This window comes from Lytechinus pictus, chromosome 6 (genome assembly GCF_037042905.1).
Source record: "Lytechinus pictus isolate F3 Inbred chromosome 6, Lp3.0, whole genome shotgun sequence".
NCBI classification, from domain to species: domain Eukaryota; kingdom Metazoa; phylum Echinodermata; class Echinoidea; order Temnopleuroida; family Toxopneustidae; genus Lytechinus; species Lytechinus pictus.
This window is the reverse complement of record NC_087250.1, coordinates 7,994,713-8,010,209: the sequence shown is the minus strand read 5'-3', so window position 1 is coordinate 8,010,209 and position 15,497 is coordinate 7,994,713. Positions and strand designations below refer to the sequence as shown.

General features: G+C 37.7%; 1 protein-coding gene across 1 annotated transcript in view; it reads right to left on the bottom strand.

The window, feature by feature from the left end:
• The window catches only part of LOC129263859 (TBC1 domain family member 9B-like), a 36,247-nt gene that overhangs the window by 3,453 nt on the left and 17,297 nt on the right, over window positions 1-15,497 (bottom strand). Inside the window, exons 15-24 of the mRNA XM_064100698.1 lie at window positions 15,052-15,146; window positions 11,274-11,420; window positions 8,464-8,575; window positions 7,388-7,637; window positions 6,720-6,929; window positions 5,686-5,856; window positions 4,234-4,402; window positions 2,997-3,193; window positions 1,068-1,254; window positions 204-310 (exon numbers count right to left, since the gene is read on the bottom strand). Of these exons, the coding sequence (XP_063956768.1) occupies window positions 204-310; window positions 1,068-1,254; window positions 2,997-3,193; window positions 4,234-4,402; window positions 5,686-5,856; window positions 6,720-6,929; window positions 7,388-7,637; window positions 8,464-8,575; window positions 11,274-11,420; window positions 15,052-15,146 (1,645 nt within the window). The remainder of the gene's footprint in view (window positions 1-203; window positions 311-1,067; window positions 1,255-2,996; window positions 3,194-4,233; window positions 4,403-5,685; window positions 5,857-6,719; window positions 6,930-7,387; window positions 7,638-8,463; window positions 8,576-11,273; window positions 11,421-15,051; window positions 15,147-15,497) is intronic.

Sequence of the window (15,497 nt, the reverse complement as noted above, 5' to 3'; positions counted from 1 at the left end):
AGACACAAAGAGAGCAGAAACTGGTAAAAAAAAATTGTGACTAACTTTTCATAATCAACAATATTTGGTCATATCATGTTACCATGATATATCAACGTAATCGTAAAACCATTATCAAATATTCAATTTTTTTTTTCATTATCACATATTTTTTATAATATTGAAATATCGCCCAATGCTAGTGTGTATGCGCTGTCCTTTACCTGGTTCATACGAGGTAGATGTTTGAAGCTCTTTCTTCTTTCCTCCTCTTCTTTCTCTAGCTGCCATTTCTTGAGGTAATATTGATAACCTTGTGCAGGTTCTGTAGCTGTTGGTAAGAAAAAAAGGAATATCATTTTTTGGAAAAGTCCAATGTGCTTTATGCCACATGCTTTCCTATGCGCTCTTTGAAAAAGAAAAAAAAGTGAAGAAAAAGGGAGAAAGTAACAAATACGAGCTTCAAGTTTATTTTATTGATTCCATAAACATAAGTGATTATAATCAAAGAAAATTAAAAAAATTAACAAATTTTTAATTTTCTTTGATTGTAATCCTTTATGTTTATGGAATCAATAAAATATACTTGAATCCACAAACATTTAGGATTACAATCAAAGATGATAAAATTTTTTTTACAAATGAACAAAAAAAATACAAGTGATAAACAAACATTTTTTAACCAATAAACTTAATAGCAAATGAAACAAAATGATGATCATGATCATTAGACTTTATAACATCATTCAGTAAATCTTTCCTGAAAGACTGGGTTACATGTATTTTGACACCTGAACAGTCGGGGAGGGAGGGGGTCTGATTCACCCCCCCCCCCCCGCTCATTGCAAGACCATCGTGATGCCAATCCAATTGGCATGCACATTGCCTCTGATGGAATATCCAATACTGAAGCATTATTTTTCTATAAAACGATATTGTCTTTACATCATGGTAATTATGCTTGTTCATGCAAGAAATCTGTTTGTTTTTTGTTTGGGAGTTCTCAAGGACAGTTGTGGGGGGGGGGGTAGGCTCTAATCCCAAATGATTATTAAACTGTGTTGAAACAGATTAATTATGATACTCACGTTTTTTATGATCCTGATCTCTGCTGGCTGGAAGGCTATCCTCCCCTGGGAAATCAAAGACCGTGCTCTGATCAGGCGGAGGTAGCGTCGGATCGGGGTTCGTCAGGAATGGGTTGCAACGCTTGTTGGGTGAAGTCACTGATGGTGATAGAGGACTGGAACCAAGGCTAGAGCGTTGCGGAGAATCCTGTAAGATGATAATGATGATAGTAAGTAAAGAGGCTTTAATAGGAGGAAATTATAATTTGTAAACAAATTTTCAGCATAACTCCTATGTGTTCAAGATCGCATGCTCGATCTGTGATTAAAATCATTAGTCAGACATAGGAGTAATGCCAAAAATTTGTTTACAAATAATGATAGTGATGACAATAAGAAGAAATCCCTGTAAAGACATGCTAGTTTATAGTGCATTTGGGTGTTATAAAATTGACACTCTCGCTCATTTGCCACACCTCATGGCAGAAAGGATTTCCGTTGGTTGAACGAGAAGAGAGCGCTAATATACAGCCTTTCTAATTGGACATTGCTTCATAAATAGCCATGCCTTTACACAGAGATAAAACAGAGATGTGGCCTTGTCTGTTGATTGTCACGTTTTTACTTGTGGTGCTTGCGGTCTCGATGCGCGCCGGCAACGGGCAAAATCGTATGGATCCAAAAGTTCAAAGAGGAGCGATGTATGAGATTTGAGGCAAGGAACTATGGCTATGCGTGAGAGCACCAGGCATTGTGTATGGGATAGGCTGTGATTCTTGCATGAGAAAGAGATTTGAGGGATCAGCAAGAGCCCGTAAAGCAGGAGTCTCATGCCTAAAGGTCACCAAACACCTTACGACTGGTCCAAAATCCGATTTTGGAACAAATCGCAGTTATATTTATTTTCTGCAAATATGAATGAAAAGTATCTTTTTATTTGAGGTTCAAGTTAACCTAAAGAATACAAATATAACCATTTTGGATGATTGCAAGCCTTTATTTTGGAGTAAAGACCAAATTAGTTTCAAATCGTAGCCAATCGTGCGATTGCTATGAAGTCATTATGAATAGATGTTAAATTCGCTTTTATACTAACAAGTATGATGGTATAGTAACAAATTTAAACATACAGTGTAAGTATTCATACAATGATTTAGAACATTACATACATGTAGTAAGATATTCGATGTTTCAATATTAGCATCAAATTCTACTAGGATTTATTCAAAAATCGGGTCACAGAGCCATTGTAAGGTGTGCAGTGGCCTTAAGGTGTAAGACTTGGTATGTCTCATAAAATAAAGACAGAATGATGACAGACAGTCGACCTGCTCGAAAAATCAAGTCCTTGCTCCTGCTCCACAGCTCCATTCGCTGACTCAAGCCAGCCTTCTCTCATCTACTCAAGCCTATTTTACCCCTCCAACCCAACCAGCCTTCGACTCAAGACTCTCATCCTGCCTACTGCTCAAGCTTTTCACTCTTTCTGGTTTACAGTCCTCTTTAAGACTACACTCATTTCCGAAAGATACTCTACTTCCAAACCACCACTTTCTCGCCTTTCCATTTCACCTATATCTCTATCCACTTTTATCTCAGTCCTTTCCAGAACTTTACACATGGTGTACCGTATACCACTTCAGCGAATGTTCATACCACCATCATCTGAAGACAAATTGGTTCTCAGAATACCGAATCAAAACAATTTTAAAGGTATTTTATCACACTGATTTTAACAGAGATAAGAAATTTCACTTTATCTGATATAACTGCTATCAAATATTGCACATACCTGTATAATTTTTATGTCATTTTATGTAATGTTTGATATTGCTTTGTAATCTTGAATATGTTTGAAGTGCAGAATAAATAATAAATAAATAAATATACAATTAATCTCAGACTACCAGCCAAGAGTATCGTCCAAGCAGAGAACTTGGACCTTCCTACCTGAGGTTTGGCTGTTACTGATGTAGGAATGGTAGTAGATGTAGCTGTGGTAGGGGTTGCAGTAATAGAGGTCGCTGTGGCAGGTATTGTGTCTGGTCCGAAGAATTCTGCTGCATCAACGGCTTCCTCCGCATCAACAGCGCCCTCTACATCAACATCACAGTCGTCAGGTGAAGGGACGTCCACTGTGCTACATTCTGACGTGTTTTTTTTTAAAGAAGATAGGAAATATGTTAGGACTACCTTGATAATATACACAAACTTAAAAAAAATCCATATTGCATTGTTCGAAATGAAATCTGAAATAGAAAATTATTACTGCCCAATTGACCATGGGCCCGGCAACCACTGTGCAGCCCCAGATACAACATAGCTCTATCCCTTGAATCGTTGAACACCAAACAGGGTAGTAGCAAGTCTCATCTTTTAACGTCTGTGGTCTGACGCGGCCCGGGGGCTTGAACTCCCGACCTCCCAGTTGTGAGACGGACGCTCTACCAACTGAGCCAACAGAAAGGTTGAAGAAGTTTTTGAAATAGCATACCCACCAACCCTTACAGCCAAGAAATGGGAACAAATTAATGAGAAATTTTCTAACAAATATACATACACACTAACTTCAATAATGCTTTGCTAATTGTCATCTATTAAAACCTTATCAAACTTTATATACATGTATATAATCTTGGTACAGTAGCTGTAGTATTCCTACTAAATGCTTCTTACTAAATACTATTTCAAAGCATTATTGAAGTTACTGTATATGTATATGAATATTTGTTTGCTAATTCTTTCTATCCACATTGTATGTATACATGTAGATGCATTAAAAAAAATATATATTAAAGTTTGCGTATAGTACCTTTGTGGTCGTAGCATTCTTATTACATACTATCTCATACCGACCACGTGGTCCTTTTAAATAGAATATTTCCTATTTTAGGGAAAAGAAAATTATTATTTTAAACCATGTGTTCCTATTTCTGTGAATTTTTTTTTGTGGTATTATATACATGTATACAAAGTTTGATAAGGTTTTAATAAATGACATTTGGCAGGAACACTAAGACAAACTCTGATTGTGAAGTGCACATAAAAATAAATAAAACAGTCTCTACAGAGCAGTGTACAGAGTGGATTTGTCTCATTATACATCAAACCTATTATCATTTTGTTATCATTTAAAAAACAAGCGCCAAGGTGCTCTTACGTCATCTTATTTACCTCCCTTTCTTACCTGTATGAGTCTCACTGGGGCTCTCTAGATCTGCAGGTGTTAAGGCAGGGGGTAAGTGCATCTCGTATAACAGCCTGAGTCTCTGGGGCATCTCACCTCGACACATGGTCCCCATACCCCAGGCAAAGTCCCTGAAGTTGATAAGGCAGTCGTGATCAGAGTCCAACACCTATTCAAAAAGTTCCATTGCAAAGTGTAAGATTGTGGTATAGTACGATGATAAAGACATGAAAGACATCCACTTTGAAGCATCAAAATATCATGATCATCTTTAAATGGTGTAAAACATATCGGGACTGGCTGATGGTTTCCACATATAATGCAGTGTTATACAAAGTACAGTATATCCTAGAATATTATAATCATATCAGTATAGACAATTAATATTATATACAATTTTTCAATCCAAAAACTGAACAAATTACTTGCTCTCGATCGATCCATCTCGATATCAGCATTAAATGCAAAAGACTCAAACTTCAAAAAATTCCAACAAAGTTACCAAACCATCTATTCCCTTGAGAAATATATTACACCAGGCTTTCAAGAAAGAAGCCCACAAAAATTAGGGGTCACACACTTAAACATTTTCAACATTTCCTGACTTTCCTTATTTTAAGTGTTTCTCTTTGTAGTATTTATTTTGTATTAAAAGCATAATTATATACAATAAAATATGGTGGATTGCCCATATGCAGCTTGACTGGCACAGTCATGGTGGTCTTCCATGGTTCTGACAAACACCATCCCACAATGACCCAGGGTAACAGAGCACGAAGAGAGTCTGGTATTTCTCTTGGTCTAACTTACCCTAAAGGATCTAACACCAAGCTTGTCTGTACGAGAACTAGTAGCCCAGGGTGACAGAGCAAGCAAGAGAGTCCGGTCTTGGTCTAACTTACCCTAAAGGATCTAACTCCAAGCTTGCCTGTGTGAGAATCAGTAGCCCAGGAGGACAGAGCAAGTAAGAGAGTCTGGTCTTGGTCTTACCCTAAAGGATCTAACACCAAGCTTGTCTGTGTGAGAACAAGTGGCCCAAAGCAACAGAGCAAGGAAAAGAGTATGGTATTTCCTTGGTCTAACTTACCCTACAGGATCTAACACCAAGCTTGTCTGTATGAGAACCAGTAGCCCAGGGTGACAGAGCAAGGAATAGAGTCTGGTCTAGGTCTAACTTACCCTAAAGGACCTAACTCCAAGCTTGCCTGAGTGAGAACCAGTAGCCCAGGAGGACAGAGCAAGGAAGAGAGGCCGGTCTTGGTCTAACTTACCCTAAAGGATCTAACACCAAGCTTGTCTGCGTGAGAACCAGTAGCCCAGGAGAGAGCAAGTAAGAGAGTCTGGTCTTGGTCTAACCTACCCTAAATGATTGAACACCATGCATGTCTGCATGGGAACTAGAAGCCAAGAGGGACAGAGCAAGGAATAGAGTCTGGCCTTGGTCTCACTTACCCTAAAGGATCTAACACCAAGCTTGTCCGCATGGGAACCAGTAGCCCAGGGAGACAGAGCAAGGAAGAGGGTCTGGTATTTCTCTAAGTCTAGCTTGACGACAGACAGGAAGTGTTGGGCGTGGTCCATGATGGGTGTGTTGGATAGTAGGTTGCCGGTCAGGAACTCCTCCTGGAAAAAGTTTTTTAAAACATGTTTGATGGTAGTAGCATTACATGAAAATGTAATGTACATGTAAGTGACACAGAAGAAAACATGAGAAATAAAAGTTAATACCAATTGTAATTACCAATATATCATCATCAATTACCCTAATCGTAGTCATCATCAATATCATCACCGTCATCATCATCATCGTAACCATCATCATCACCATTATACTCATCACTCATCATCATCATTATCACCTCCACGACTCTATCATCATCATCATCTTCATTGCCATCATCATCACTACCAATATCGTCATCACAATCACAATCGCTATCACCATTGTAATCATTATCATCGTCAATCTTAATCATATACCCCACCACCACCACAACCATCATCATCATTATCAACATCATCATAATCATCATCATCACCTCCATCATCATCACCATCATCATCATCATTACAATCATCATCATCATCACCATCATCATCATCACCTCCATCACCATCATCATCACCATCATCATCATCACCTCCATTATCATCATCATCATCATCATCACCATCATTATCATCACCATCATCATCACCAACATCATCATCACCATCATCATCACCATCATCATTATCATCACCATCATCATCATCACCATCATCACCATCATCATCATCACCTGCATCATCATCACCATCATAATCACCTCCATCATCATCATCATCATCACCTCCATCATCAACATCAACATCATCAACATCACCTGCATCATCATCACCATCATCATCACCTCCATCATCATCCTCACCTCCATCATCATCCTCCTCGACCCCATCACATAATCACCTACATCATCATCTTCTTATTCTTTTCCTTATCTCACCTTGAAGAGGACATAAAGTTCCTCCAGTTCTTTCTTTCCAAAAGCCGTGTCCGAGACAAGACTCCTGATCACACTCCTCCGAGCGGTGTCTTCCAATCCCTGGACGACCCGCAATCTCTCGTTCAAACGCATCTTCTCTATCTTCTCATTGGAGATGGAACCAAACTTGGAGTAGGAATTGTAGATCAGCTCCGATACTTCCACAGAAACCTGAAATCGAAGATTGAAATATGATATTATAATGGTGACGATGAAAATGATGATGATGATGGCGACAACGACGAAGATGATGATGATGATGACAATGATGTTGATGATAATAATAATGATGATGGTGATGTCGATAATGATGATGGTGATGTTGATAATGATGATGGTGATGATGATGATGATAACGACGACTAAGATGATGATGATGATGTTGATGATAATAATAATGATGATGGTGATGTTGATAATGATGATGATTTTGTTTGGTTGAAAAGTGACTTACGGTTGTGGAGTTATGTGGAGTTATGTGGAGGTATGTGACGTACGGACAACGGACGACATTTGGATCCCTAAGTCTCGCCTTCACCTCTGGTGGGCGAGACAATAAAAATGGCTATGCCTATTAAAGTGGACAGAGGTACATGTACATGTATAAACATGAGATAAATGCTAAATACCTGTGGTGAGTCTTTTCCTTCGCTTCCCACGATAACAGATGAGTGAGGGACGTGCGGCATGGTGGCATCCCGATTGCCGACGTTCTCCAGATAGCGGCTTAGAACGACCATGGCTTGGCCGTCGTCATCGCACTCCAGGAGCGCTTCATAGTTAGCGTCGAGGACAGCGAGGGCGATCTGGAAGATGACCTTTGATCCGTCGTAGAAGAAGCAGTCCATGATGCTGACTGCGCTCTCAAACGGCATCACGCTGAAGAGAAATATAGAGATTATTATCATCATCATCATTATAATCATGTTATAATTATTATCATTATAGTTATCATAATATATTATTATTTTCATCATCATTGCCATCATTATTATAATTACTGTTATAATCATCATTATCATTAAAATGTATTATTACTTTCATCATCATCATTATCATCATCACAATTATTATAATTATTTTTATGATTACTATCATTTACATTATTATTATCATCATCATCATCATTATCATCATTGATTTAACATTATTATTTATTTGACCAAATCTTTCAAACATAGTCCCCAAATCTAGACAGGGCTCCGTAACACAAAGGTTAGTGCTTATTCGCTATCACGAAATGGCCTATCAAGATCTTTGTTGCATACGCATTTTGCTCAGTAGACCGACGAGGAACGAATCAGAATTGTTCTTTCAAATTAACAATTGATTGCTAACCTTTTCTTTGGGTCTGATCAGTGTAATATACATACATGAACCACAATTGCAGTTGATCCATTGTTCTCAATGTTAACTCTTTGCCCGCCATGGACAGAATCACTACTGTGCCACATATGGATTATGCTAATTCAGCTTACAACAGCTTTTGATTGGTTTATTGTAAAAAAAAAGCTTTGTGAGTACACAGTCAATGAGATGCACACATCACTATTGTGTATGTGTGTGAACAAAAGACTTAATGCACTCTGGTTGTATTGTGAATAGAACTTGGCAGTCTGCTGTATTTGACTGTAGTCGAACAAAGCAGGAAAAACAATTTTTTTCCCCTTTAACTGAAATGGAAAATAAATTTGAACAAACTTACCTTAGAAAGACTGTAAGGAACCAAGATAGAGAGATCATACTCAGCATTCCTAGTTCTTCCATCTTCATGTATAGCTCTGACATGGTTTCCTTGGTTAGGGCTTCAAATACACCTGGGCAAGATAGTATAAATATAAAACACACCATTAAGGGCATTAGTAAGAATTATATGCACCGTGTACCATTGGAAAAGTTCTAATATGCCCAAGGATTAGCTGAGGGCAAGTGAACTGTTTCAAACTTGTATAGCTCAGACATGGTTTCCTTGGTTAGGGCTTCAAATACACCTGGGCAAGATAGTATACAAATAAAACACACCATTAAGGGCATTAGTAAGAATTATATGCACCGTGTACCATTGGAAAAGTTCTAATATGCCCAAGGATTAGCTGAGGGCAAGTGAACTGTTTCAAACTTGTATAGCTCAGACATGGTTTCTTTGGTTAGGGCTTCAAATACACCTGGGCAAGATAGTATACAAATAAAACACACCATTAAGGGCATTAGTAAGAATTATATGCACCGTGTACCATTGGAAAAGTTCTAATATGCCCAAGGATTAGCTGAGGGCAAGTGAACTGTTTCAAACTTGTATAGCTCAGACATGGTTTCTTTGGTAAGGGCTTCAAATACACCTGAGTAATACAGTATACAAATAATGAATGTTTAGGGGTGCCATGGACAGGATACCTCACGAGGTGAAAGATGAATTGATCCATCAACTCGGATATGCCTCTTAGAATGGATCATTCATTTCATCTATCACCGAATGAAGTATTCTTTACATTGCAAGAATGAAAAGAATATTCATTATTTGGTTTACTAGTATATGACAACTAAAATAGATCCTTTATCATTTGAGATTTATGTATTTTGATCAAAGATAAGCTCACGCGGTGTGAGCTTGTCTGTTGATTGTCACTTACACACAACATGCGCACTGCAAACACCACTGTTTTTATTTGTGGCCCCTGCGGTCTCGATGCACACGTGCAATGGACAAAATCGTATGGATCCAAAATTGCACGGATGATGACGTCATTGTAAAATGGGCTGAATGATCGATATCACACAACCAATCAAATGACAAGGATCCATCTAGGTGTCATATAATACAAAAATAATGCACATCATCACAGGCAATAGGAACAATTAGGTGCACAAGGTACCATTGGAACAGTTTTAACATGCCCGAGGCTCAGCCGAGGGCACTTGAACAGATTCAAAGGTAGCAAGAGTGTGTAATGATTCGAATTCCCAAACAAATTGACGTGCATCATTTATACGTTTTATACGTTTTATACATAATTGACGTGCATCATTTATACGTTTTATTTATACGTTTTATACGTTTTATTTATACGTTTTAAATGTTTTATAAAAAAATAGTGATAGTGAGGATCCTTGTTTTAATCCTTATTTTAAAACCATGATTGGTCAATTTAACTAGTCATTCGCACCAGTCATTAGCAACTTTTTCAAGTTAGCTAAAGTAAATGACTGGTCACGGACAGATTTTAGCTAATCATTTGATTAGGATACATATTATCATTTAAAGGCCACCCACCGCACACCTTACGACCCGACTGGTCTACGACTGGCTTGCGACTGACTGAGTAGAGATGAAATCGCAAGGTGGTCATAAGCCTCGACACCGCACACCTTGCGATCCGACTACTACGCTGTCTGCGACTCACGCATGCGCTTTTTGCTTTTTCCATAGCAACTGAGAAAATGCGCTTACTACTGCGTATGCGCGTTGTTTATCATATATGCGTTGTGCAACTTTGCTGTCTGATTGGCTGGAAGTTGGATTGAGCTTGCGATCCAGTCATAAGGATTCGACATGTCAAATCCTTACGATTTTCCTTGCGACTTGTCTCTGACCGGTCCGCGACTCAAGCTGACAAGTGCTGTGACGTCACATCTCCCCTCACTCAGTCGCAAGCCAGTCGTAGACCCGTCGGGTCGTAAGGTGTGCGGTGGCCTTGATACAATATTGATTGGCATTGATAATGATACCCTCTGAATTGGATCATATTGACGAAAGCACAGCCCTCGACCGGCCGCACAGACACGTTTTTAGCGCTAAAAATGCTCTAATAGAGGCCTCTGTTACAACAGGTAGTGTTTCAGCTATGCCTAATGTTACAACAATGCGTTATTTTACATCTTTTTGGATCAATGTTTGACATCACAATCCAAAGGATGTGACTGGGCATACTATTAGTGCTCTGTAAACTGCGATGTCGAAACCATCAAAATGTATCTTGAACAAAAATTGTATACATTTCATCTATTTCCTACGAATTTGTTAATTGATTATTGAAGTATTCTTATGACACTTATTCTGTTTTGTACATTTATACATATGTATATATATGTTTGTTATGTTTATTATCAGAAAATGGAAGTGAAATAAACTAAACTGAAACTGAATTGAAACCTGCAATCTGATATCTTATTTAGAAAGTCAAGTCGTGATCATTTAAGTCTAGTCTGACTGCAGTTCTCAACTGAACCCTTTTTATAACAACAACGAGTCCTTGACCACTCTAATAACTTTTATTCTGGATTGGGGAGTGGAGTGGACCTCTTTAAGAATGTAATGAAATAAGAAACTCATAAAGTGATTGTACATTAAAGGTGTAGCTAAAAGAAGAATTATCGATACTTTCTAAAGAAAGTTGGAGTTCGTAAACATTTAAGTCCTTGTTTTATTTCCTGTACGAGTATTGATAAAGAACTGATAAAATATTGGTAAAAGTATTGTGAGATTGGGCCCCATATCAGATAACTGGATGTACGTACCCTGATCCACCAGTGCTCCAATGACCCTAGTGTTGTAGTAGTCGGGAAGGAGCCGTTCACATACAGCCGTCAGTAGCCAGAACGCTTCTTCTTCGTTGGCATATAGTAACAGCACTGAAGTTACTATATTCATTGCTTGGCAGTAACCTAATAGATAAAATATCAATATTAGCAGGGGAATGTTTACATAGGGTCGAGTCGATTTTGCCCCCGACATGCTCGATATAGCCCTGGGCCCCGTCTTACAAAGAGTTATGAGCGATCCAATCAATCATAACTCTATGAAAATCCATCAGTGTCATAATTTTTTCTGCAGGAAATTTGAAAAATGCCCTTTGTAAACAAAGAGAGGCATGGTGAATTTTCAATAAAACAAAGAATGCATGAATATACAAATTTCCAGTTTGGATTTAGAGAAAAGCACAGTACAATTCACGCCTTATTATCCTTTGTTGAAAAAGTTGCTCATGCTGTCGATAAATCCTCACACATGGTCGGTATTTTCCTGGACTTCTCCAAGGCCTTCGACACTATTAATCATGACATCCTACTTCATAAATTATCGCATTATGGCATACGTGGGAAGGCCTTGGAGTGGTTCAGGAATTACCTCTTTAACAGAAATCAATTTGTTTTTCTCAATGACCATTCCTCTAATTTGTGTAATATTAATTGTGGTGTGCCACAAGGAAGTATTCTGGGACCTCTCTTGTTTACTTTATATATAAATGATTTTTGCAGAGCATCTAACATTTTATCTTTCATTATTTTTGCTGATGACACAAATCTATTCTTCTCTCACAATGATCCGCTTACACTTGTTAACATAATAAACTCTGAATTAACTAATATTTTGAATTGGATCAGAGCTAACAAATTATCAATTAACCTTAAAAAAACTAAATACATTTTATTCAGTAATACCATAGATTCCTTACCTTTTGACATTTTTATTGAAGATTTTAAATTGGAAAGTGTCTCCTCAATTAAATTTTTGGGAGTTCGTGTAGATAACAAACTCTGCTGGAAATGCCATATTGATAATATTTGTAAAACAATATCCCGAAATATAGGCATCATAAATAGGTTGAAAACGTTTATTCCTGTTACTTCTCTACTTACATTATATTCTTCTCTTATATTACCATATATCAACTACGGGATCCTTGTTTGGGGCAATACCCACCAAAGCTTACTTAACAAAATATTATTATTACAAAAAAAGCCCTTCGTATTATTTCATTCTCACACCTCTTATATTACCATATACATGTATCAACTACGGGATCCTTGTTTGGGGCAATACCCACCAAAGTTTACTTAACAAAATATTATTATTACAAAAAAAAGCCCTTCGTATTATTTCATTCTCACACCCCCGTTCTCACACTGATCCGCTTTTCCTTGATTATAAAATTTTAAAGATTCAAGACTTATACCAATTTCAGCTTGGACAGTTTATGTACATGTATAAAAACAATATGGTTCCTTTTGCATTTCATGATTTGTTTTCTCAAAATAACAATTTTCATAGGTATCCTACCAGACAAGCCGATAACTTTCATCTACCTATCTTAAGAACTCGTTTTGCGCAAAATACTTTTATTTTCACCGCCCCCAAATTTTGGAATTCACTCCATAAAGATGTTCAACAGGCCCCCTCTATCCACTCCTTTAAGAGAAAACTAAAAATATTTATGTTACTGTCTTACCAAAGTAATTAATTAGTTTTATATTTTTAGTATTGTCTAAGCACGCTATTAAGTCACACTCTCTTTGATCTACGTTTGCACTCTCGTTCTTTCCCCCCCCCCCTCTCTCCTTCTGACCCTTTCTCTCCACATAATCTGCGTGTGTGTGTGCCTCCCTCTCTATCTGTCTCTCTCCCCCCACTTTATCTTTGCCCTCTCACTCCCCTTTCAGTACTTAATTCCTTCTCTCTCCCCTCTATTCTTCGTCATGTCTTTGTTTTCCTTTTAGTTTTTTTGTATCGTCCCGTATCTCTGTCATCTTTTTATCATTTCTCGCTATTACTCACCATCTTATTATTTCCAATATTCTATTTTAACTTATTGTATTTACACTTGCGAACGAGACCCATTTTTCAAATGTTTAATATACTACAGAGCTGCCAAGTTGTATTTTGCATTTTCAGTATTCTTATCCCCCAAAATCAGTATTTTGACAAAAAAATCAGTATTTTTACCGTGTGAGATAAATATTTTGTATTTTTCCCAAAAAAAGTGTATTTCATATTAAAATGCTTGGCGCACTCGCCCATCACGGCGCTCAAGCTGCATGCAAGCTAAAATGTGCACTGCTCTTGCAGATTGAAAAAAAAATCATTGAAACTTGTGTATATCTCACCCTGGTTTTTACAAAATGATTTGAAAAAAAAAACAAGTTACCTGAAATTACATTGATCTAATAACCATATTTGTGTACGTTTTATGAAATAGAGACATATAGAGATGATTTTTCTCAATAAATTTCGATTTTGTAAAAAAAAAAAAAAAAAAAAAAAAAAAAATATATATTTTTTTTTTTTTTTAAATACAAAAAACATATTTTTTAAAGAAAAAACGTACTGCCGTATTTCGGTTGCAAAAACGTATTAAATACGGAAAAATCGTACTACTTGGCAGCTCTGATACTATCTTAGGGGATCCACGCTCTGACGTTGCTGGCTTTCCATAGTTGTGATTGATCGGATCAATCGTAACTTTTTGTAAGACTCGGCCCAGAAAACACAAAAAGGAGCCCTGGAAAATTCCCATTCATTGCAGTGTTAAAGCTTACCCAATGTAGCAGATGTACATGTAGACAATATGTTGTGAAAAGTAGCCCCCCAAAATAATTTCTTTTCTTTTTTTGCCAGAAATATAGGCTATGTTGGACTGATGTACTGGGCCCGGTAACATGAAGCTTAGAAAATGATCGTAGGTCGGATTACTACGATTGATTCCATTGATTAATGTGCATGATCAATTGCAAAACTCAGCACTATGATTAATCACTGAGCTTTATGTCACAGGCCGGGGTATAATATTAAAACCATCGAAATTTGCTGATGGTCTTTAATACTTCTACTATAACATCCTACATGTATACCTATTCAATTAAATTCATTTTGATTTATTCATCTATGATATTCAATAAAAAAATTACATAGAAATGTTTCCTCCACTAGCTTATACATATGAGAAATTAAACACTACAATTTTTTTAGCACATGTGAACATGACAGTTAAAATAATGACAAATAATGACAAATGAATCAAACAAAATTACATAACGCAAAAGAGAATCATACAGTAGCTCAGAATGTGGGTAGTCCTGAAAAGGAACATTTCTCAATTCAATCTGAACTCCGTATTAAGACACAATAATAATACACAATCATCTCATCTATCTCTCTCTCTCTCTCCTATCCCACCCGGAGATTCTTACCAATGGTTGGGTTACGATAGGCATACGCGATAAGAACCCTCCTCAACGCTCCTATACCCCAACTCACCCCCCCCCCCCCAGTGGCGGATGGTGACCCAAAGGAGACAAATGATTGGAGGGGCACTGTATTGTTTGTGAACAATGCTGTGCCCCTCCAATGCTTTGTCTCCTCCGGGTCACGGTCCGCCACTGCCCCCCCCCCCCTCCTACCCCACTCTAAGGTTCTTACCAATGGTTGGGTTACAGTAGGCATACGCTGTAAGGACCCTCCTCAACGCTGCTATACCTTACCTCACCCCCCCCTCCTAACCCACCTTAAGGTTCTTACCAATGGTTGGATTACGGTAGGCATACGCTGTAAGAACTCTCCTCAAAGCTGCTATACCGAGCTCGGACTGGAAGGCAGGATGCTCGGGTAGTGATCTAAATAGAACAGGGTTTTAATCAAATAGTTTTTATTATATCCTACATAAATCAAATCCTGTATAGTGATTGGTTCAAATAGCATCACGTAACCATGGATATTCTAGTTATGCCGTCAAAACAAAACGCCCACTAAGGAAAATTGACTATTCCGTGACAGATAATGCAATCTCTCGGTCAGCAAGGTGTCTCTACCGGGCAAGTCCCGTGAAGGGACGGCGCAGGCACTAATCCGCGTTCCGAAATAGGTCAGTCAGCAGAGCGCGTTACCTATATTTTGTTCAGATTTTTTTTTTTTTATTAACTATGAGTACAAGAACTAGATTATCAATATCTATTATTCTAACTTAT